At 39.0% G+C, this 23,707-nt stretch overlaps 1 protein-coding gene across 6 annotated transcripts in view; it reads left to right on the top strand.

The window, feature by feature from the left end:
* The window catches only part of mad1l1 (mitotic arrest deficient 1 like 1), a 494,211-nt gene that overhangs the window by 15,052 nt on the left and 455,452 nt on the right, over positions 1–23,707 (top strand). For all 6 annotated transcript variants that reach the window (XM_031892606.1, XM_031892604.1, XM_031892605.1 and 3 more), the window contains 2 exon segments: positions 380–494; positions 1,775–1,836. In XM_031892606.1, coding sequence (XP_031748466.1) covers positions 380–494; positions 1,775–1,836 — 177 coding nt within the window.

Genomic DNA, 23,707 nt, shown 5'->3' with positions numbered 1-23,707 from the left:
GTGGTTCTCCTTTCTACATCCCATAACCTTTTACCAAACTAATAGGACTAATTGGATGTGTGACCAACATCAAGAGCAGATGAGTAGAGAGCCAACATTTAGCATATTAAGGAGGATTCATGCTGCCAAATGTGACACCTCCAACCTATATCCAGTAGATTCAGGTGTACATCAACAGTCTCCTGTGCCACTTCTAATGCTGATATTTATCATTACTAGGGCAACAGACAGCTCAGCTGGAACCAAATGGATTTATGCTAGCCAATGCAGTCTTAGAAATCTATTGCTACAGATTTGTCCTGGTTTAGCCTGCTATGTGTTATACATTTGTTGACATTGCTTTGTGAAAGAATTCATTATTCTTTCCTATTATTTATAGAGAAATGAAAGAAAACAATGCATTGCTTAAAGAAGAAGTAGAGGGTCTGCGCAGAGCCGCAGAACGCTTTAATAAAATGAAAGAAGACCTGGTGGGATTGGAAATTGAGAAAGAAGTAAGTGCGAATTGCATGAACCAAGCTGCTAATAGAGTAATAAAATAATTCCAAATATAAATGAGTTTGCGTGTGTATTTGTTGTCACAGCTCGATGGTAGTCTGAGAGTCCTAAAATAAGGCAATGAGCAGAAGTTTCATTTCATAGACAGATGTAGAGATCCTTTATATTTAAAGAGACAGCGTTGTCCTTTCAAATAATATATTTGTAGTTTACTCAGGATATTTTGTTTAGTTTCAGATGCTTGTGATTCTTATTTTCATTTTCTTTAACATTGACACTTTTATTATCTATGTGCCTAGGAGGCTAGGAGGCTTAGTTGTACATAGTTAAGTTAGGTTGAAAAAAAGGCCAATGTTCATCAAGTTCAGCCCCTCCCCAGTGCACATACATACACACATATACCGACATATCTATTGTATACACTCACTAATTATATATAACAATACTTTTGCTAACTGTAGATTTTAGTATCACAATAGCCTTCGATTATGCTTGTTCAAGAACACATGCAAGACATTAAGAGAATCCGCCGTCACCCAGCAGGGCATTCTGCAACCTCACTGCCCTCAGTGAAGTAGGTGAAAAACCACCTATGCTGCTGCTACTGAAAGTTCCTCAAGTGTAATGGGGTGACATCCCCATTGTTCTTGTTCTTTTCTATGTGAAAAAAGATCCCCCGCTATCTTGCCCTCTAATGTTCTTGTACATTATGACTCCTACTGTAGGACTTTAGGACTTCTGTTCAAAGGAGGATAAAAGCCATTTATAAAACAACCCCCCCCCATCCAAAATGCACTACACATGACACTCAGTTCTGCCCCATTTGCCCTTACCTATTAAATAATGAAATGGAGAGCACTGTAGAGGGAGTTAACAGCCACCATTGCTGACTACTTTACTCAGTGCTCTGACAGCCAGGGGTATGTGCAGTTGAAGCCGTTTTGGTCCTAAATTCCACTGTGCCTGCTCCTGGTTGGCCATCACCACCAGAAAGCTGGTAAATGATATGTACAAGTAAGAAGGGAAATGTAGCTGTAATGATACAAAATGTTTAACTAGCTTCATCATTATCCACATCAATATGCAATTCTCATTAAGGCAAGAGAATCCCGGAGCTTTGCATTTTCACTGGATAATTGCATATGCAGGGCGACCCTTGGCACTTCCCATTATGTCATTGTGAAGTAGGCACCAGGCATTTTGATTATTTTCTGTGCTATACATGTTATTTCTACGAATACAGTAATTTGTATCATTTTATTTTTTTGATTTTTAGCAACTGCTAAAGAAGCTGAAACTTTGGGAGAGCCTTGAGCATACAACTGGATTAAACATAAGGTTTGAACTACCATTTTCTAATGATGTGCACAGAGATGTTTTGCTGTTTATGGCTCAGAATTGTTGGGAGAACCCTGACATTTGTATGAATACACCCTGGAATAATTTCACACATTCTCTGTATTCGTTTTATTAGGAATTCATTTCTGCCGTAGACTTTGCTAGCTATATTCAATGCTTCACTGCTTCCACCTAAAAAGTGGATTTTGTTTTCTGTTTAACATCTCTTATTTCTTTGTCTGCAAGTCTTTTTCAAATGGAGTGTGAAGAGTTGCGTTGAATAATTTGCAGCGGAATGAGTTGCCTTTCAAAAGAATTAATTCCATTTCTGTAGATGTAGAGTATTTTATTGGAACATATATAAGCTTAAGCAACACAAAATGGTAACATTTAGCTGGATTTAGTCCCTCGTCTAAGCAGAAAGCAATTTACTGTGGAACATTCTACAAGCAGAACCTTTTAAACTCTGTATATAAAGTTATACTTGCTTCTAAATGTCTTTTCTGTGATTACCAGCTGTCAGGCATTGAGCATTCTTTACAATCAGCTAAACAAGAACACCACAATATGCCCTAAGGGCTAAGACACACGGAATACATGTAGCAGCTACTTTTTGCAAGTACAAAAATAGAAAATGCTGGTAATTTACGTGTGTCGAGACACGTGTGTGGCATTCTATAGCCGTGACAAGTAGCTGTTACTAAGTAGCTCTGTGTGTCTTTCAGCCCTTACACTCATCCACCCTGCCTACTCCCCTTAAAGCCCTAGCACTCCCCACCTCCAGAGCACTCTCTGGATGATTCTATACAGGGTCTAAAGCAGCACTAGAAATTAGGATAGGAAGCTCTTTTGGGATAGCAGATGTAGCAGGACGAGTTTACAGCAGTTACAATTTATGACAGTATTTCTTTTCGGTTGTTGGAGTGCAACTCCTGTCGTCCACTATAGTTGACCATACAGGGACTGTAAAAAGCTGCTGACTGTGCCCCTCCAGACTGTGTCCATAAAATATTTTGTGTGCACGGAGTACTCCTGATGGGAGTGCTGATTGTCAGGGCCAAAAATAAGCCAGATATCTATCAAACAGGTTTGAAAATTGTGTCTTGAGAGGACTGCATCATTGAATTGGTGCAGTCCTTATTCAACAAGTCTTTGAATTAGTATTAAAATGGATCAGCCCCATTTGGGCAGCTTAGGCAAAGAGTCTTTTATTTGGCAACCTTCCCATAGTCAATTGTAGCTTGCACTTGCAAGGCAATCGTAAGGGTTATTTCCCAGTGGGTAATTAAATTCAGAAAGTAGACACAATATGACATTTTTTTCTTACTGTAGTATACATGCTTATAGTTTTCTGTGTGTTACTGTGTGTTTCCAAGAAGTAACCACTCGGCAAGAAAAAAATATGACTATTAGAATCTTAATTTCAACCCGATGAAAAGGAAAATGTGATATTCTGTGTGGTTAAAGGGACAGTAACACCAAAAAATGAAAGTGTATAAAAGTAATTACTATATAATGTAATGCTGCCCTGTACTGGTACAACTGGTGTTTTTTCCATAGAAAGACTACTATAGTTTATATAATAAAGCTTCTGTGTAGCCACGGGGGCAGCCATTTACAGGAGAAAAGACACAGGTTACTTAGCAGATAACCGATAAAACCCCATTATATTCTACAAAGCTTATCTGTTATCTGCTATGTGCCTGTGCCTTTTCTCTTTTTCCCCAGCTTCAATGGCTGCCCCCGTGTTGAAATAGCAGCTCATTTATATAAACTATAGTAGCGTTTCTGTTGCAAACTTACCAGTTTTACCAGCGCAGGGCAACTGTACATTATATTTTAATTACTTTAAAACACTTTCATTTTTTGGTGTTACTGTTCCTTTAAGTCTATTCCTTGACACTTTACTGCCGGCATATGGTAAAAGGAAGAGATAAATGATGATGTCATGTGGCTATTTCCTCTTTAATTAATGCTAATGTCTTTTTTTACATGGTTCATTATAAATACCAGATAAGTCCATGATAGCAGACATTCTGAATCATAATGAAGGAAGAAAGTTTTTTAAGTAGAAAGAAATAAAAACCCAAAATGATGCAACGACAGAAAAATGTTTCATAAAAACCAATTGTTTCCTAAATTGGAATGTGAAGAAACTGGTGATTTAACAGTAAATTACTTTTGCCTGTATTGTGCTCATAATAGAATCCAATTATAATGGTTCCATATGTATTTACGATCCTTGTTGTAATCACAGGCATCTGTCACTTTGACCCCCATCCCTCCTATGAAGTGCTGACGTTCCCATCTCCGCTTCTTATTGGGCGATGGTACTGGCACGCCGCGTATATTCATAACTGTCCGTGTCTCATCATAGCACTTAAGTGACTTTAGCTTAAAAAATAAATAACTGGCGTTTAAGCTCTTACTTACCTCAAGCTGTTCCTGTTTAATGAAGTCGTTTCGCAGCTGGAGGGAAATGGAATGAGTGACATGTTCCTGCTCAAGCCTAATAACATCTTCATTTGGAAATGAAGCTTTTTTCCCTTGAAAAAGCCAGAGAGATGTTGATTAAGCTACCTAATGTTGAGCAATTGTTAAGTCGAAATATATTGTTTTTTAAAGAAGGATGTTAGGGAACAGCTAATTGCCCCCATGGAAATAATTTATAACTGTATTTTGAATAATCTGCATTAGTCTGGGTTCACACTGTGACTGCTAAAATGTACCCCAATGCACATTATTACATCTGCTTGTGAGCACACGGTTAATTGGAAGTTAAAGGTATACCGGTGTCTGCTGAGAAGAATAAAAGTATGCTGTAGTTCAGCATGAAGCAGAGCCGGTGATTAGCATGGGCGGCACTGTGCCCCCAAACAGGTGTTATGGAGGATTCAAAGGGTCCCTTTGCAGCTGTCACAACCTCTGCTGCTGCAAACAAGCTGTAGTGTAACCCACTCCATTTACATTCTCCTTCACTGAATGGATTTAAATCAAACTGTGAATGGGGTTGCTATGTTATACATATTTTCAACAACACAATTGGCTATACCATGCTTACACTGCTCGTAAAGTATTAAGCGCCATGGCAGTGATCGTTTTCCGTTGGTGTACCAGTAACACTGTCAATTATCATTAAATTCAGCATTAGCTTTCACCAATGAGTTCTATAACCATATAAAGTGTGATTAAAGGAGAAGGAAAGGTAAAAAAAAAAAAAAAAAACTAAGTAAGCTTTATCAGAAAGGTCTATGTAAATACAGCCATAAGCACTCACAGAAACCCTGTCTAACCCCTAAACCCTGTCTTCTATCAAATGAAACACAAGATTTCTTGTCTTCCTTTGTGTAGACATGTTCTTCTGGTATCAGACTTCCTCTCTTTAAAAAATTCTTCTTTCCCAGGGCCGGAGTCTGCGCTGCTCTCTCCTCTCTCCATTCTGCTCGCTTCTCCCATAAGAACTTATAAAACTCACTCCCCCTCCCATCAGAATGTGTGATCTGAGCTAGCAAAGCTAGAGCTACAGCACAGAATCTACTGAGACCAAGCTGAAAATGGCAGCTACTATAGAAACAGAGGGAAGTTCTAGGGCTATTTACTCAGGTATGGTAAAGCTTTCTGCAGAATAAATATAGTGTTCTAGGTGGTACTGATGTGGCAAATCTATTGGCATTAAAATGCCAGAATCCCTTTTCCTCTCCTTTAAAGGTGATATACAATATTATTATCTTTAGTAGGGGGTAATATTTAATACACTATTGACCACTGGTCCATTACTAAGCACTGTTTGTCTATATTCTACTGGTTACTCATGGCTTGTGAGTATTGTATGAAATACTTTGCAGAAAAGTTTTTGGGTAGGAGCGCTATCACAATACTTTTTTGGTGGAGGCAATTGTGTTTTAATATGCAGTGCATTTGTTTTCATGTGTAATGTAGATGCACATACTTTACTGTTCTCAGTGCTTGGAGAGTTATATACCACAGTATACAGAGAATACTGACATCTCATTAACTGGCTGTTGGCCGAACATTCTCTCTTGCTGTTATTTTACCACTAGATGTCACTCTCTTCGCTATATTTAGCGCTCAGTGCCTCACATTACAGTACTTGCTTAGCTAATGCATGTATATTGAAGGTATAAAATTGTTCTTTTCATATAAATAAGCCCACTTTTAAAATATTTTGCTCTCATTATAATATAGCCAGCAGCATAGGTAAGAACCAGAGTGGCTTTTAGATGTAACTTAGTAACATAGTAAGTTAGGTTGAGAAAAGATGTACGTCCATCATGTTCAACCATAATGCCTATATATATATATATATATATATATATATATATATATATATATATATATATATATATATATATATATATATAACCTGCCTAACTCCTAGCTGATCCAAAGGAAGGCAAAAAACCCCATCTGAAGCCGCTCTAATTGCTGCAGAGGGGAAAAAATTCCTTCCTGACTCCAAGATGGCAATCGGACCAGTCCCTGGATCAACTTGTACTAAGAGCTATCTCTCATAACCCTGTATTCCCTGACTTGTACTGAGAGCTATCCCCCCTACCCCTGTATTCCCTCACTTGTACTGAGAGCTATCTCCCATACCCCTGTATTCCCTCACTTGTACTGAGAGCTATCTCCCATACCCCTGTATTCCCTCACTTGTACTGAGAGCTATCTCCCATACCCCTGTATTCCCTCACTTGTACTAAGAGCTATCTCTCATAACCCTGTATTCCCTCACTTGCTAAGAATCCATCTAGCCCCTTCTTAAAGCTATATAATGTATCAGCCAGTACGACTGATTCGGGGAGGGAATTCCACAACTTCACAGCTCTCACAGTAAAAAATCCTTTCCAAATATTTAAACGGAACCTCCCTTCTTCTAAACGGAGTAGGTGCCCTCGTGTCCGTTGGAAGGACCTACTGGTAAATAAAACATTAGAAAGGTTATTATATGATCCCCTTATATATTTATACATAGCTATCATGTCCCCTCTTAAGCACTTAGTTGCCTTTCTCTTCAATAATGTCCCGTTTGAGCACTGGAGACCAAAACTGAACAGCATATTCTAGATGGGGCCTTACCAGCGCTCTGTAAAGGGGAAGAATAACACACTCCTCCCGTGAATCTATACCCTTTTAATACAGCTCAAAACCTTGTTTGCCCTTGCAGCTGCTGCCTGGCATTGCTTGCTACAGCCAAGTTTATTATCTACAAGGACTCCAAGGTCCTTCTCCATTATGGATTTGCCTAGTGCAGTCCCATTAAGGGTATAAGTGGCTTGCATATTTTTACATCCCAGGTGCATGACCTTACATTTATCCACATTAAATCTTATCTGCCACTTAGCCCCCCAGATTGCCAGTTGGTCAAGATCCTACTGCAAGGTAACTTTTATTCTACCTGAAGGGAATGATACTGATAGGAGAGTTTATCTGCAACTTACTTACTGTCAGGAACCAGCTGTGCTGTACATGGATGTATGTATGGGTTCTAGGTGGGGTCAATGTTTACATTGCAGTGAGGAGTGCAATAGACTTCACCAGTATTCTGGTGCTTCTCTTCCATTTGAGAATGGCCGGTGATTATCTATATACTTGGTTTATATCTTTGTATGAGGAACACATTGGATGCGTTCCTCTCCTGAAAGAACTGCATAGGTCTTTGAAATAATTTTGAATTTATTAAACCATCTATCATAGCAAGCTGTCTAGACTGTGAGGCGGCAAAGCAGGCCCACTTTCCCCTCCACCATGCTGGGATGATTGTTTTGTGTTGGTGTATGGCGATATTTTTCTTTCAAGGGTATTGTTTGTTTTTTCTACCAACTTTTGTCTCATACGTTCAGAGAACATTGGCCCCAAACCACTGTGTAACATCCAGGTAGTCTTTGGCAACTTCAGAAGATTTGTGTATGTTCGATGCTGATACCCTACGGTTCTTTTTACCTTCTTCAAAATTTCTTGCTGTGCCCTTCTTGTGATTTGCAGGATTCCTACTCATTGGCAACGTAGCAACAGCATTCCCTCCATTTGTTGAACAGTCTGCAGTTATTCTTAAGATCTGATATTATGTTTAAACAGGCCATCTCTTTCTCAAAAAAGAAGAAACTCACTCAGTCTCTAAACTTGTGTATTTTTTATAGAAGAGGGCACCTTAAAGCAACACCTAACCTGTGCCCCTATTTGCTGCCTTGTAGTTTGGCAAAGGCTTACCTCCGTCTGTTTAGGGTTGCTGAATTGTTTCTACTCAAGTTATATGTCACAGGCGAGGTTTCCTAATACATACCCTGCATTAAATTAAATTAAATTCTGCTGCTTCCTGTGAGCTTCAGCTGGTAGTAAAATCAACCAAAGCACAAGGATTTCATGTAAAGTGTGAGAAAGGCATGAAATTGGTTTTTTTTTACTGCAGTGCATGTGAGCCAGTGGATTTGTCACTAAATGCTTGAAATTTCATTTTAGCATATAATATCTGTTTGGTGGATTCACAACGAGAATGGGTAGTGTGGTTGGAAGTTTTCCAAGTACTGTAAAGTGAAGGGGCAACCTTTCAACCATTAAGTACATAAAGCACCAAAATCTTGAGAAGCTTCTGCAATTGTTCTTCTAAGGTCTTCGGATCAAATGAGCATCTGTTAAAGTGTAAATATGGAGAAAAGCCATTCGGAGCCTGCTAGTAGCTGCTGCAGTCGGCTGACCCAGCTGGGTTAGGGGTAGGTTGTTACTAGGAACATTCCCTCAGCCAGTCTGTGAGTTGTGATGGTCTTCAAATGGCAAATTTTTCTTTTATTAACATCTTAACAAAGACTCAAATATGCGTTTGTCGGTTCCTTAAAGGTTACATATTTTTAACACAGATTAAATAATGCGTATTATTAGTCTTACATAAAATCTGAAAGTAAAGATACAAAAACAGGTATTTCACAGTTGCAAATAAACAATGGGTCGTAGTAAATGTGTTAAGGGCTAAATATCAATCCAGGTTTCCCAAATCTTGTCAAATTTATCAGTGACACTCATAGGTGAGTTTTATCACTGGTCCAGCGGGATTAACCTGGTCAATGAAATGAGCCAGCGTAATATTACTGTTTGTGACATGCAAATGATTTGCCTATTTGCCCACCATTTAGCGTTAAAGTAATTCAGATTTGCTCTACAGGAAACCATAATAGTTACTCATTTCTTCTGACTGGTTCCCTGAATTTATTCCTGACTCTGTATCTTAGAAATGTATTTTTAGCCTTTGATACAAAATGCTGTTCTTGGCGTCTGATGTTTGTTGTAATGCCATTCTTCCTCCATAACTCTTATCAGTCCCATCATGCACAAAAGGAATTATATTAATCAGTCTAATTATGTCTATGCTTGGTTTATATGGACTGCTGCCACTACAGAAATATCTAGATTCCAAAAGAAGTTAAAGCATGGCTATTGTCCAGTTGTCTTGCATAAACCAACACTAGTCTGTCTGCCAATGTCTCTGTGATGGAACTTTCTCTAACAATTGCAAAGTAGTTCATTGTAGGCAGTAGCAGAATTGTTCTGTGTTAAAAGACAGTTTCCTTTTCTCAAATGTAGTCTGCCCGGATCTGTACCATATCTTACTCATTACTCATTATTAAACTTTCAGTCCAGATCTTGTGCCACAATAAATAGAACAACAATTGTTAATTAAATAGACAACATGGTGAACCATCTGAGACAAATGTCTACATTAATCTTTGCTCCATCAGTATTTTTATTCACAGCGATGTTGCTTCTCTTCTGCTTTCATATGTACTTTTGGTCCTATTTACTTTATGAAAAGTCAGTTCCTAGGGAACTCAGCGTTTCTGAGTATGAGTCAGTTGCCATTCAGGGAGCATTGAAGTGCAAGTTTTAATGAATGCTGTTTTCTTGGGTATCCAGTCCTCCAATTTATGAATATCAGGTCTCACTATGCCTTTAATGGTTGACAGTTTTAATTTGTTTAATTTGTCTTTTTTTTTTTACAGGGCTAAGGTTCTGAGCCAGTGTCTCTATGGCTTCACTAGTTATACTGGGGTTCTGAGTTCACTTTAAGGGCTCTGGCACACGGGGAGATTAATCGGCCGCGACAAAACTCCCTGTTCGCGGGCGACTAATCTCCCCGAGTTGCCGCCAGTTGCCATCCCACCGGCGACAATGTAAGTCGCCGGTGGGATGGCAACTCGGGAAGATTAGTCACCCGCGAACAGGGAGTTTTGTCGCGGGCGACTAATCTCCCCGTGTGCCAGAGCCCTAAGGGTGAAGACACACAGAGCTACTAGTAGCAACTACTGTCATGGCTACTAAAACAGACAATGCTGATCATTTACTGATTTGTGTTTTAGCAGAGACAATTCTTAATATTGGTGGTTAGTAGCTGTGACAAGTAGCTGCTACTAAGTAGCTCCGTGTGTCATTGCCCTAAACCTTGGCACTGTCTACAAGCACACTGTGTTTGCATGGGTTTCCTCCTTCCACTGTCCAAAAACTTACAGGCCGGTTAATTAGCTTCTGATAAAGTTGACCTTAGACTGTATGCCTGGTTGGGACAGGGACTGATATGAAAAACAATCTCTAAACCGTTGCATAAATGGCTTGGCACTATATAAATTATGAATAATAATTTTGTGTTTATATTCTTAAAGGCTCAGATTGCTGTGGTTCTGTTGAACCTTCATTCACCAAGGGAATAATTCATCTTGCGATGACCATTGCTTGTCTTTGATCTGTTAGAAACATGTCTGGAAGTTGTAATTAATCATGACTAGACATTAACTTGCACTATTAACAGTAAAAAAAAAAAACACCTCAATGCATATAAACACTGACTCATGACTTTTTTTTCTAAACAGTAATGCTGTAAATCTTCTAGATAGGCAAAACTATGGTTCTGTTTTATAAAGGGCATGTTAAATTAAAAAAAACAGTAAATATAGTTTTGAAAAACAAGTAAAGCATATTTTTAATTGGATGATTGTCCATTTAATCCTTTTGTCAGCTGTTTTCCGCCACTGAATTTACTGAGACATGATATATACTAAGAATTTATCTTTTTCGGATGCTTTTTTGGAAGACACTGCTAGTGTGGTTCAAGGAACTGCAGATGTGCTTAATGCCATGAGAAATAAATCTCTGAACATGCTGTCCTGAGCTGTAGCCAGTCCTTTTTGAGAGTGAGACCACCACAGGCTGCAAGATGAAGGCAATTTATCCCTTTGTTAATGAGTGCCATTTTATGCAGATTTGATCCATCATGTACACATGAGCCTGGCTCACTTAATTGGCTAACCTAAGTACTTGAGAATGTGGGTTGTCCCTCAAGGACCACGATGGGGAGGATCCTTTGGCTTCTCAAATCTTAATCTGTTCTGCCTTTCAGGCTGGAAATCCTCCATATGTAGTGTATATTTTTTGAATAGATAGATGTTTCTCTGTTACCTTATCTGTTAGCTTTGCTTGTTGGGCTTTAATATTGTCCTTATTGCCTGTCTGTGTTAAGCTGGCCATACACGCACCGATACTATTGTACGAAACCTCGTTTCGTACGATATTCGGTGTGTGTATGGCATGTCGGTGAGTCGACCGATATCGCAGGAAGCTGCTGATATTGGACGACTCGCCGATCGGCCAGGTTAGAAAATTTTGATCGGGGCCATAGAAGGCGTCTGACCAAAATCTGCCGTCAGGGCTGAATCGGCAGAAGGAGGTAGAAATCCTATTGTTTCTACCTCCTTATCTGCTGTTTCAGCCCTGACTGTGTGTGGCGGATCTGACGATTCGCACGAAACATCGTTAGATCGCCACGTGTATGGCCAGCTTTAGTCTAATATAATATGTTAATTAAACTAGGACTCCCCTAGGAGGTTTTAAGAGTGGGGATTGTCCTAGTTAGAACCCTGCATCAAGTCGGGTACCTGCGGAATACTCAAAGGGGTTAGGTTTCAGGCAGAAATACCAGATGAGTACTCTAATAGCCTGGGGTGCCTGGCACTGTGGTGGGGGATCTGAGAATGGTGTACCCCCACATGATCTGCTCATGGAAAATCCTATGCCTGCAACGATCACCTAAGTGAAGAAGCAAGATGGGGGGCAGTGCCTAGTGCAGCACCTGGTATAAATTTAGCACTGACTTTAATGAATCAAGCCTAGTCTGTTTCTCTGTGTTTTCTTGATTGGAAATTAAACTCTACTGGAATAGGGACAGACTGTCAGACATAAGCACGTATAGAATGAACCCTTAAATTATGGTTCAGTGTTCTGTATATATACCTAACCTGCACCTCTTCATCTGCTGTGAACTACACATTCCAGCAACCCCCAGGTAGGCTTTATCTAAATATTCTTGAGGTTCTGAATTGCTTCTTCTGGAGAGCCACTATGTCCCATAAAGGGCTCACGTACATTGTAGAGGAAGCAGACAAGGATTCTGCAAATAGAAATACTAAATCTAGATGCTGGTGTTATCAGCATTGTACTTGGTTAACATTTTATCAATAGATAGTATCAAAGCAATTTGCCTTCACATTCTAGTGCTGATTGCTGCAAGAGGCTGTGACAAAAGGCAGTTTAATGAGAAAGAAAGAAGAGAGAGAAGGGGAAAAGAGCTGATTCTAGAATTAAAGGAAAAAAAATGGGAATCCGTTTGATTATTCGGGTCAGTGGTACCAGAGGATAAAGAAGATCTAAACTGATAAACAGCATGCTCTCTTTAATGATATTTCAGATTCATCTGAACATTTTTATTCTGGTGTCAGAGCTTCGCAAAGCAAGTCCAGAGCCAGTTCTGCCCCTGCCTCAGCAGAGAAACCATTTAACTTCGTAATTACAATGTTTAACAGCAATCAGGAGGGATTCAGTTATGGATTTTCCAGCAAAGCAGTTAATCCTGTTTTTCTCTTTTCCCCTCTCTTTATTCTCTTCCCATGGCAGGCTTATTAAACCTGTGCTCCTTCCCAGCCCATATATTATATCTACCCTATGGAACTGTAATTGTATTCTTGATGGACTTCTTTAACTTTCGTAGTCCTCTTCTAAGGGACTGGTAGCATGAAGGGCCACCTTTGGTATAGATATCATTGTGGTCCTCATTCTTCTTTAAGAATACGTTTGTGTTCATGCAAGCCATGCAACCAATATAGGCATGTAAGCCCAATAACTATGCCTTGTGCTGAAAAATGTTCTATATATCAGTTTGAAACATATCTATAGTAAAACTGGCATTAGTTTACATTTCATTCCCACTGCCTTACTTCTTCAAAGGAATTCTGGGAGGAGGGGACCCTAGTTACTAATGATGTTTTGGTCAGCAGTTTGTTTACTCCTGCTTATCCTACCAACCCTGTTCTGGGCTGAAAACATCCTGGGCTGCTGATACATTTATATATATATATATTTGCACATGGCCTGCCCATCTATAATGTCAAATAGCTGGAACTGGGAAAACATGCCAGAAAGAGCTTGAGAAGTGAGCGGGTCTGCAACACCCACTCATAGTTACCAAGTTAAGGCTAATGTCACACAATACATTTTCTCTGAATGACAATTCTCTCTAATGCTGCAAAGTGTTTGTGTTAATAGGCATGAATAGTATCTTCCTGACAATGAGCGCATGGGGTGGATTTGGCCACAAAACACGCAAAACAAGCGTTTGTAGCCAAACTCTGCTCTGTGTACTTACATGTTTCGTACTACACAAATGATTCCATAGTATCAGTGCATTATCCACTATGGAAAGCAGAGGAAGTCCCATAATTCATCACTTCCCAATAGATCAAGGTAAGGAAGGGGTTTATGCATCTTTTATCCTTAAACCCAACTAAATAAGCTCATGTTAAGAGGGTATAATGAACCCCTCCTTGATTTAAGGCTGCTGTACAGGCAGCAGCTGGGAGAAGAGAGGGTTGTTTGTAGATTACATTATTAAGGTCTTTGCACCCGAGGTTGTTACAGTACTGCAGATGAAGACCATAGTATTCAAAATGCCCATGTTGGCCCTCTGTTCAGAAATGCTGATGCATGTGTAGATGATCGGAGGCCACTTTTCACTGCCCGTGGCTGCCATAGGCTATAGGTGTATTGACTGTCACTGGGACACTGTGGCAGTATAAACATTCAATGTTCCACAGGCACATAGTCAATACTGTTGCAACTCCTACCTTATATGACTCGTGCTGAACATAACCAACAGCTATTTTCCCTTTATTAGATGGTCTTTCAATTCATTGAAGGAAAGGGAAACAAAATCAGAAAAACAAGTTGGTATGTTATCAAATAATAACGTTTTCATTCAATCTGGATGCCTTGTCAATATTTATAGTTTTAGTTATCATAAGCATTTCTAGCTATTTGTTTAATACAACTACTTTTTTTTTCTTAAGCCTTATGTCTTTATTTTATGAACATTTTCAAGAGAAGCCCAGCAACTTGTGGAGAAAGGCAGGTAGCATGTCCGTGTTGCTTGCAGAGAAGCCTATATTCTAGGGAAGTCTTCACACACTTTCCTGCATGGCCCAGTTCTGTCTAGTTTAATAAAGGCTCCTTACCTCGGGCAGTATTTCTTGCTTCCTTCATGTACAACCCTTTTAAATAATCAAGGTGAGACAAGCCAGGCTCTCTGTTCCCTTCAGCGCTTACAATTTCTAAACCGTTAATCAGCTGTTGAGCTTATATCTGTGAATACATAGTGTGTATGTGTGTGTTTGTGAGTGTATATATATATCTATAGAACAAATGTAACCGACATTCCGATTAGTAAATTACTAACATTACATATTCAGTGTAACTGTATTCTCAGCATGAGTGAAAACTTTTACAAGTTTAAAAATAGCTTCAAATTGCCAAACATTTTAAAAAATAGCTTTGAATTGCATCAACTGCAATGAACTATATTCAGTGTTCTAGGTCATACTAGTTGAAGCTGTCATAGGAAAGTACAACTGCCTGCATCTGCTGACTGTTTTTTACTGGCAGTGAATGTACATCCATATGGGGGCATAAAGGACTTGTTACACTAATTATTGTTTGCTTTGATTAGCCATGGAAGGGTCGGCACTTTCTTCCAGAATTTTTGGTGATATTTCCTGAGACCCACCATTTATATGCTGGACACCTATCAAGCCTCAGCCACTGCATGAATTACCTTAATGTGCAAGTCAACTTTGCAGTGCTGGCGTCCTAGTTTCGATTCCAGCAAGGGCTATCATCCTAAGTAGTGATGTGCAAGTTGACAAAAAGTCAACTCACACCCGACCCTAACCTGCGCACTCCACCAATACGCCTCTGTTTCTAGACCCATGCCCTGATCCAGTATTCCCTCTGTATTTATAGACCCCCTGATGTCAGAAAGGGGGCAGATAAGACATGTCCCCCCTATAAATTGAGGCTGCCAAAGATGAAAGACGAATACAGTAAGGGCGTGGGTGGGGTTGGTTCAAACCTGCCTGTGAAATCTAGTTTAAATGTCAGCCTGAATCCCCCAACTGTCCTCAGGTTTCGAGTCAGCTCACACTTGACTTAATCCTAAGGTCATTTTTACTATGGGTCAATAAACTGCTTTGTAAGGCTACTTAATTTCCTTTAGGATCAGTATACTAAATGTGTGTAGTTCTTGCTATATTGCAGTACATCTCCCAGCATCCTCAGGCAGCCACAGTGGATGTATTTGACATTATTACATCAAATCTGTTTAGATAGAAAATGCCTCTTGCACAATTAAACTCTTGAACATTCATCTCTGCTACAACTATTACAGTGCAGTGGAGGATCAATATTAAACTGCTTTTGTTGGATTGCCGACAGGCTCAGTCATTTTGGCAATCAGTCTTTCCTTTCGTTAATATTCCACTGAAATGCACAATATTACTTACGCCATGGGTAGCATTGTCGCAGTCCATGGGAAATGCAAGGAGAAACAGCGAGAAATCAATTTCCCTTGCATCCTGCTAATCCGTATGCCACCATGCAATGGCTTTACCTTACTTTGCATTCTGAAATGTTTACATAAATATCAGATTTAATTATGCCTCTCCTGAAATTCACAGCTATGCTAAATAACTCACAGAGGCTCATTTCCAAAATTCTGCTACGCTCTGTGCATGGAAATATACATAGAAATCCAATTTCACTAGGACTGCTTTGTTCTAGTAGTTGGAAAATATAACTTCAAAGCTTCAGTAGTTTCATACATCGGGGCCAGCTCTTTCTCTGCTGGTTTATGTTGCTGCAGAATCATGGGCAGAGCAGGGAAATACCTGTGCTAGAGATCCTAGTTGTTTTCTTGCTGAAAAAATACCAAATTGTGCCTTTTGCTCATTGACAGGCAGATGCACTTGATGACACTGACTACAGGTATATCTTTTCAATTGTATTATTGAAAAAAGGTATTCCAAGTTAATTTGCAATTTAATTATTTTATTTTTTTTGGGGGTGTGTTGTGTTTTTGTTTTCCTTCAGTTCTCTTGTTTGAAAGTCTGAAAGTCATAATTTAAGCTGGGTAGGAGAGGCCCTATATGGAATTAGAAATGCAAAGTAACAATGACAATAAAATGTAGCCACACAGAACCTAAAGTTTTTAATTACAAGGTTCGATGTCAGATTAGGAATGCTATTAGGTGGCTGGATTTTTATTTTTTTTTGGTTCAAGCCCCAATTGGACGGCCAACCTTTGTTCAGGGCGCTTTTTAGCTCTTAACAAGTTTAAAAATATAGGTAACATTGGTGGGTCAGCTATCCAGCTATAGCTCCAAGGATATCTATCTTAGCAAACAAGTTTACTCCAAATCTAAACCTATCTAACCTTCAATCTGGGCTTTCTGAAATATCTAGGAGAACAAATAGGCTCCTCCCCACCATACATGACCTTAAGGCTGAGCCCACCCTACCACTGCTCAAAGCAGTGGCTTAAAACAAATGCTTTTGGACCCTGGCAAAATATCTTCGACGAGGCCCGGTATACATGGTGCCTCCTGAGGGCACCACTGTCCAAGGCTACTTGCAACGGCCCCCTGCTGTTACATTGCGACAGGTGGCTAAGTTTAAAGTAGGAAGGAGGCTGGGGAGGGAGGACTACAATACAGCAGACACCTTGGTCCAGGCCCCACGGCAATGGTTTCAAGTCACTCATTGTGCCAGCTTTACAGTTTTAGAAACAGTGTGCCATACTTATAATATAAATTTATATTTGTCTCTCAATGTCAGGCTGGCCACAATAGATGTTGCTGTGCTTAAAAACCTAACCAGAGAAACATGAGATGACTGTTCTCTGCTCACAAACTTAAAGGAGAACTATACTCCCAAACAATGTAGGTCTCTATAAAAATATATTGCATAAAACAGCTAATATGCGAAACTGTGCAGTATTTACTGATAAATAATCCACAAAAAGACACCAGCAACACCAGGATTTTTTAGTGAAATACCAAATGTGTATTTCTCAAGGCAACTCCTGGGTACAGATTGTTTGAAGCAGAGTGCTTCCCTATGGATGGATATACAGTGGAGGAAATAATTATTTGACCCCTCACTGATTTTGTAAGTTTGTCCAATGACAAAGAAATGAAAAGTCTCAGAACAGTATCATTTCAATGGTAGGTTTATTTTAACAGTGGCAGATAGCACATCAAAAGGAAAATCGAAAAAATAACTTTAAATAAAAGATAGCAACTGATTTGCATTTCATTGAGTGAAATAAGTTTTTGAACCCTCTAACAAAAAAAGACTTAATACTTAGTGGAAAAACCCTTGTTTGCAAGCACAGAGGTCAAACGTTTCTTGTAATTGATGACCAAGTTTGCGCACATTTTAGGAGGAATGTTGGTCCACTCCTCTTTGCAGATCATCTCTAAATCCCTAAGGTTTCGAGGCTGTCTCTGTGCAACTCTGAGCTTGAGCTCCCTCCATAGGTTTTCTATTGGATTAAGGTCCGGAGACTGACTAGGCCACTCCATGACCTTAATGTGCTTCTTCTTGAGCCACTCCTTTGTTGCCTTTGCTGTATGTTTTGGGTCATTGTCGTGCTGGAACACCCATCCACGACCCATTTTCAGTTTCCTGGCAGAGGGAAGGAGGTTGTCGTTCAGGATTTCACGATACATGGCTCCGTCCATTTTCCCGTTAATGCGAATAAGTTGTCCTGTGCCCTTAGCAGAAAAACACCCCCAAAGCAAAATGTTTCCACCCCCATGCTTGACGGTGGGGACGGTGTTTTGGGGGTCATAGGCAGCATTTTTCTTCCTCCAAACACAGCGAGTTGAGTTAATGCCAAAGAGCTCTCTTTTGGTCTCATCAGACCACAGCACCTTCTCCCAGTCACTCACAGAATCATTCAGGTGTTCATTGGCAAACTTCAGACGGGCCTGCACATGTGCCTTCTTGAGCAGGGGGACCTTGCGAGCCCTGCAGGATTTTAATCCATTGCGGTGTAATGTGTTTCCAATGGTTTTCTTGGTTACTGTGGTCCCTGCTAATTTGAGGTCATTAACTAACTCCTCCCGTGTAGTTCTAGGATGCTTTTTCACCTTTCTCAGAATCATTGACACCCCACGAGGTGAGATCTTGCGTGGAGCCCCAGAGCGAGGTCGATTGATGGTCATTTTGTGCTCCTTCCATTTTCGAACAATCGCACCAACAGTTGTCACCTTCTCTCCCAGCTTCTTGCTAATGATTTTGTAGCCCATTCCAGCCTTGTGCAGGTCTACAATTTTGTCTCTGACATCCTTGGACAGCTCTTTGGTCTTTCCCATGTTGGAGAGTTTGGAGTCTGCTTGATTGATTGATTCTGTGGACAGGTGTCTTTTATACAGGTGACTAGTTAAGACAGGTGTCCTTAATGAGGTTGACTAATTGAGTAGAAGTGTCTAACCACTCTGTGGGAGCCAGAACTCTTAATGGTTGGTAGGGGTTCAAAAACTTATTTCACTCAATGAAATGCAAATCAGTTGCTATCTTTTATTTAAAGTTATTTTTTCGATTTTCCTTTTGATGTGCTATCTGCCACTGTTAAAATAAACCTACCATTGAAATGATACTGTTCTGAGACTTTTCATTTCTTTGTCATTGGACAAACTTACAAAATCATTGAGGAGTCAAATAATTATTTTCTCCACTGTATATATATGTGTATATACACAAAGGATGGCACATATATGTGTATATACACAAAGGATGGCACATCGCTACATAACATACCTTGGGTGCTTGGTAAGGAGTTCCAATAGTGTAAAAAAAGAACAGCAAAGTGAGAACATATATTTAAAGTAGCATGAACAGCCTATATATATATATATATATATATATATATATATATATATATATATATATATATATATATATATATATATATATATATATATATATATATATATATATATATATATATATATACATATATATATATATATATATATATACATATATATATATATATATATATATACATATATATACATATATATATATATACATATATATATATACATATACATATACAGGAAATTAATTTCAGCTGGCTGAAATGACCAGCAGGTGGTGCTGTTATTATATTATCAGCTTAAAAACTGTCAGTATCTTGAAAACTAGAGAAATACAATGTAAATTGCAAAAGTGCTAAGAAGAGAACTTCCAACTATTTTACATGATTTTTTTGGACGTTTTTATATCTGTATCCGGATAGCCTGACATAAATCTATATAGGCCTCAAATATTAAAGTTTAACACCAGCTGTTTTCCTTTCCAGAATCCTGCCAAGTGTTATAGAGTAAAGACGTGGGGCATTATAAAAAAAAAAAATAATCATGCCACCCCACCACAACATTCATAATGTTTGAGATAATTCTATAAATGCTATATTTTGTGCGCAGGGAAATCTGTGATTGTCTCAGAACTGATAGCATTGGTTATTAATGAGGTCACGTATGGTGCTTTTTTAACCTATTGCTTTAGGTGGAGTTAATGTATTAAAGCAGATAAGAAAAGATTTGATATATGCCAAACAGCATTTGGACCTCAGACTATATCTTCATGGTCTAGTGTTCGAGAAGTGAATAAACACTCCTAAACCCAGCGCTTCTTGATGAAAAGTCCGTGAATGAAAATCTTCAATGTAGTAGAAACTTGCTGCTTCCTCCTGATATCAGCTCCCCTTTAGATGAGCCTCAAAGTATATATGCAGTGGTGTTGATGGAAGCGCATAAAAGTGAAAGCAAAAATAAGAAATATGGTGCAGATCAAATGGAACAAAAAATATGAATAAATAAATTAGGACGTGAGTGCTTAGTCAAAACACCAATATTAGGTAATGTGACCCCAACTCCTGAGGAAGCGTGCAGAGAGCACGCGAAACGCGTTGAGCTACCACTGACTCTCTTCATGTTCATTGTTTTTACTCTACTACTACATTGTAAGTAGCCTGTATTGCGCAGGATTTTATTCTACATTAAACTATTTTACACTATTTCTGCCTCATCTTCTATCCTATGTACATTGTGATATTGGATCCCTCTTCAATTAATGCCCGGCTGGGATTGATATACATGCTCCTTTTTATGATGTTCTGGTGAGCAGATATAACATCTCTATAATATATACAGAGTTGGGGTCACATTACCTAATATTGGTGTTTTGACTAAGCACTAACGTCCTAATTTATTTATTCATATTTTTTGTTCCATTTGATCTGCACCATATTTCTTATTTTTGCTTTCACTTTTATGCGCTTCCATCAACACCACTGCATATATATCTTCATGGTGTCTAGCTTGATGAGAATGGTCTCTGCTTGATGTATTGGCTAATGGCTATTAGAAACAAGCACTGCTCTGTATTTCTTGGTGTCACCTTTACTGAATGATTTTCGAAGCTTGGCTGATTGCAGTGTAACTGAGAACTCTTGAGAAAACAGACTTTGTTTTAAAGTTAAAAGGCACTCTTTTCAGCTACTTCTTTTTTTTTTTTTTTAACTTAAACATAATTTGGTCATCTCTTTTTATAAGCACAGTTTTTGCATAGTAATTTGACTTTGTTCTTGTTCTTAACAGCATATTAATTGGGTTCTAATTCCAAAAAATTAATACATTTAAACTTACTCTGAACACTTTGGCAATTTAAATTAATATTCAATTTTATCGGTATCTGAGATATTACCAGGTTATTAGCAGTTTTAGGCTGCTAATTGCAGGCTTTCAGCTCAACAACTCTGTGACAGTCATAGTTTTAGCGACCCTGTCTGTTTTAGTGACCACTTATCATGCAGTCACTTAGCAATCTAAAACTGCAAATATATCAGAAACCAATTAAAACAGTTTATTAATTTGACTAAAAATCTTCAGAGAAGCACTCCTGAGTAAGATTACATTGGAAGTTTATTTCTTTAGTTAAATGGAGGGAATTGTCTTTTGACTCCATGTAATATACAGTTAGGCCCATAAATATTTGGACAGAGATGTTTTTCTAATTTTGGTTCTGTACATTACCCCAATGACTTTTAAATGAAACAACTCAGATGTAGATGAAGTGCAGACTTTCAGCTTTAATTCAGTGGGGTGAACAAAACAATTACATAAAAATGTGAGGCAACTAAAGCATTTTTTTAACACAATCCCTTCATTTCAGGGGCTCAAAAGTAATTGGACAAATTAAATAACTGGAAATAAAATGTTCATTGCTAAAACTTAGTTGAAAACCCTTTGCTAGCAATGACAGCCTGAAGTCTTGACCTCATGGACATAACCAGATGCTGGGTTTCCTCCTTTTTAATGCTCTGCCAGGCTTTACTGCAATGACTTTCAGTTGCTGTTTATTTGTGGGCCTTTCTGTCCGAAATTTAGTCTTCAACAAGTGAAATGCATGCTCAATTGGGCTGAGATCAGGTAACTGACTTGGCCATTCAGGAATTTTCCACTTTGGCTATGTGTTTTAGGCCATCTGTATCATGAAACACCGCCCAACCAATTTGACTGGATTTAGCTGGATTTGAGCAGACAGTATATCTCTGAACACCTCAGAATTAATTTGTCTGCTTCTTGCCTGTGTCACATCATCAATAAACACTAGTGTCTCAGTGCCACTGGCAGCCATGCACGCCCAAGCCATCACACTGCCTCCACCATGTTTTACAGATGATGTGGTATGCTTTGGATAATGAGCTGTTCCACGCCTTCTCCATACGTTTTTCTTGCCATCATTCTGGTATAGGTTGATCTTGGTTTCATCTGTCCAAAGAATGTTTTTCCAGAACTGTTCTGACTTTTTTTTAGATGTTCTTTAGCAAAATCCAATCAAGCCTTTCTATTCTTGAAGTTTATGAGAGGCTTGCACGTTGCAGTGCACCCTCTGTATTTACTTTCATGCAGTCTTCTCTTTATGGTAGACCTGGATATCGATACGCCGACCCCCTGGAGAGTGTTGTTCACTTGGTTTGCTGTTGTGAGGGGGTTTCTCTTCACTATGGAAATGATTCTATGATCATTCACCTCTGTTGTTTTTCCATGGACGTCCAGGTATTTTTGTGTTGCTGAGTTCACCAGTGCTTGCTTTCTTTCTCAGGATGTGCCAAACTGTAGATTTTGCCACTCCTAATATTGTAGCAATTTCTCGGATGGGTTTTTTTCTGTTTTCGCAGCTTAAGGATGGAAGGGGTTTCCTGCATGGAGAGCTCCTTTGAACGCATGTTGTCTGTTCACAGCAAAATCTTCCACATGCAAGAACCACACCTCAAATCAACTCCAGGCCTTTTATCTGCTTAATTGATAATGACATAACAACTGACTTGCCAACACCTGCCCATGAAATAGCCTCTGAGTCAATTGTCCAATTACGTTTGAGCCCTTGAAATGAAGGGATTCCAAATATTTATGAACCTAACTGTATGTAGATTTGTAATTTAATTATCACCTTGGCCTTCCTTCACTATCATGTCTTGGCAACTTATTTCAGAGGCTAATTTCCATGTATTCTCTGCTGTTTCAGATGATTGATGCAAAGGGTGTGGAGATTAAGGTAAAAGTAAGAATGGGAAAATCAAATCAGGAAAGAGGCAGGTGAGATGCAGGAAGGAAGTGTGAGAGGGCACACAGATAAGAAAGGAGTTAAAGAAGACATGGAGATTAGTGAAGGATTTTGCACACAGGCCTTGAGCCTTTAGTTATGTTATTGTTGAGGTATGGACAGTTTTCATGAACATATTGGTTCCTCCTCCAAAACAGCACCCTCTTTACAAATTAAGAATTCAGTATCAATCATGAATTAAAGAAAAGAGGTAAAAGAGTCATATAGAGCACAACACGCCTAAGGTTTAGGTTAAATGAGACATATCATATACAAATAAGGAATATACCATAGAATTATACTCCTCTAAATATAGAAAGATTGCATAAAAAAAGCTGTTTTCTAGACAAATTCCTCCAAAACCCTATTTGTCCCGCCCATCTGTCCCACTTCCTGCTGGCAATTCTCTGGATGTGCTGGGGGGCCGTCGGCTCTCAGCACACTGCCTATTGGATAGGAAACAATCAGCAGCTAGGCTGACCTGACCGGGAACTGAAGCCTTTCTTTGCTTGTGTGAGTGCAAGACTGTAATTGGCTATCCCTCTCCTTCTGTGCTTCTGGTAGGGACTGTTAGGACACGCCCACCCTTCATTCGAAACACAGTCAGAGAACTGATAGGATCTATAGGGAGCTCCAATAAAGGGGCCATTTTTAGAGATTGGAATAATGTTTAGCCCAAAGTGAAACCAGCACCGTATATTATTCATAATTGCCTACAAAATTAGGGTTTTTCCCTTTTATCCAATATGTCTCCTTTAAGAATGCATTCATTCATTTTATTTATTGAAAGGAGAAGGAACTTTATTGC

This window comes from Xenopus tropicalis, chromosome 9 (genome assembly GCF_000004195.4).
Source record: "Xenopus tropicalis strain Nigerian chromosome 9, UCB_Xtro_10.0, whole genome shotgun sequence".
NCBI classification, from domain to species: Eukaryota; Metazoa; Chordata; class Amphibia; order Anura; family Pipidae; genus Xenopus; species Xenopus tropicalis.
The sequence above is the reverse complement of the archived record's forward strand: the minus strand, read 5'-3'. Positions and strand labels throughout refer to the sequence as shown.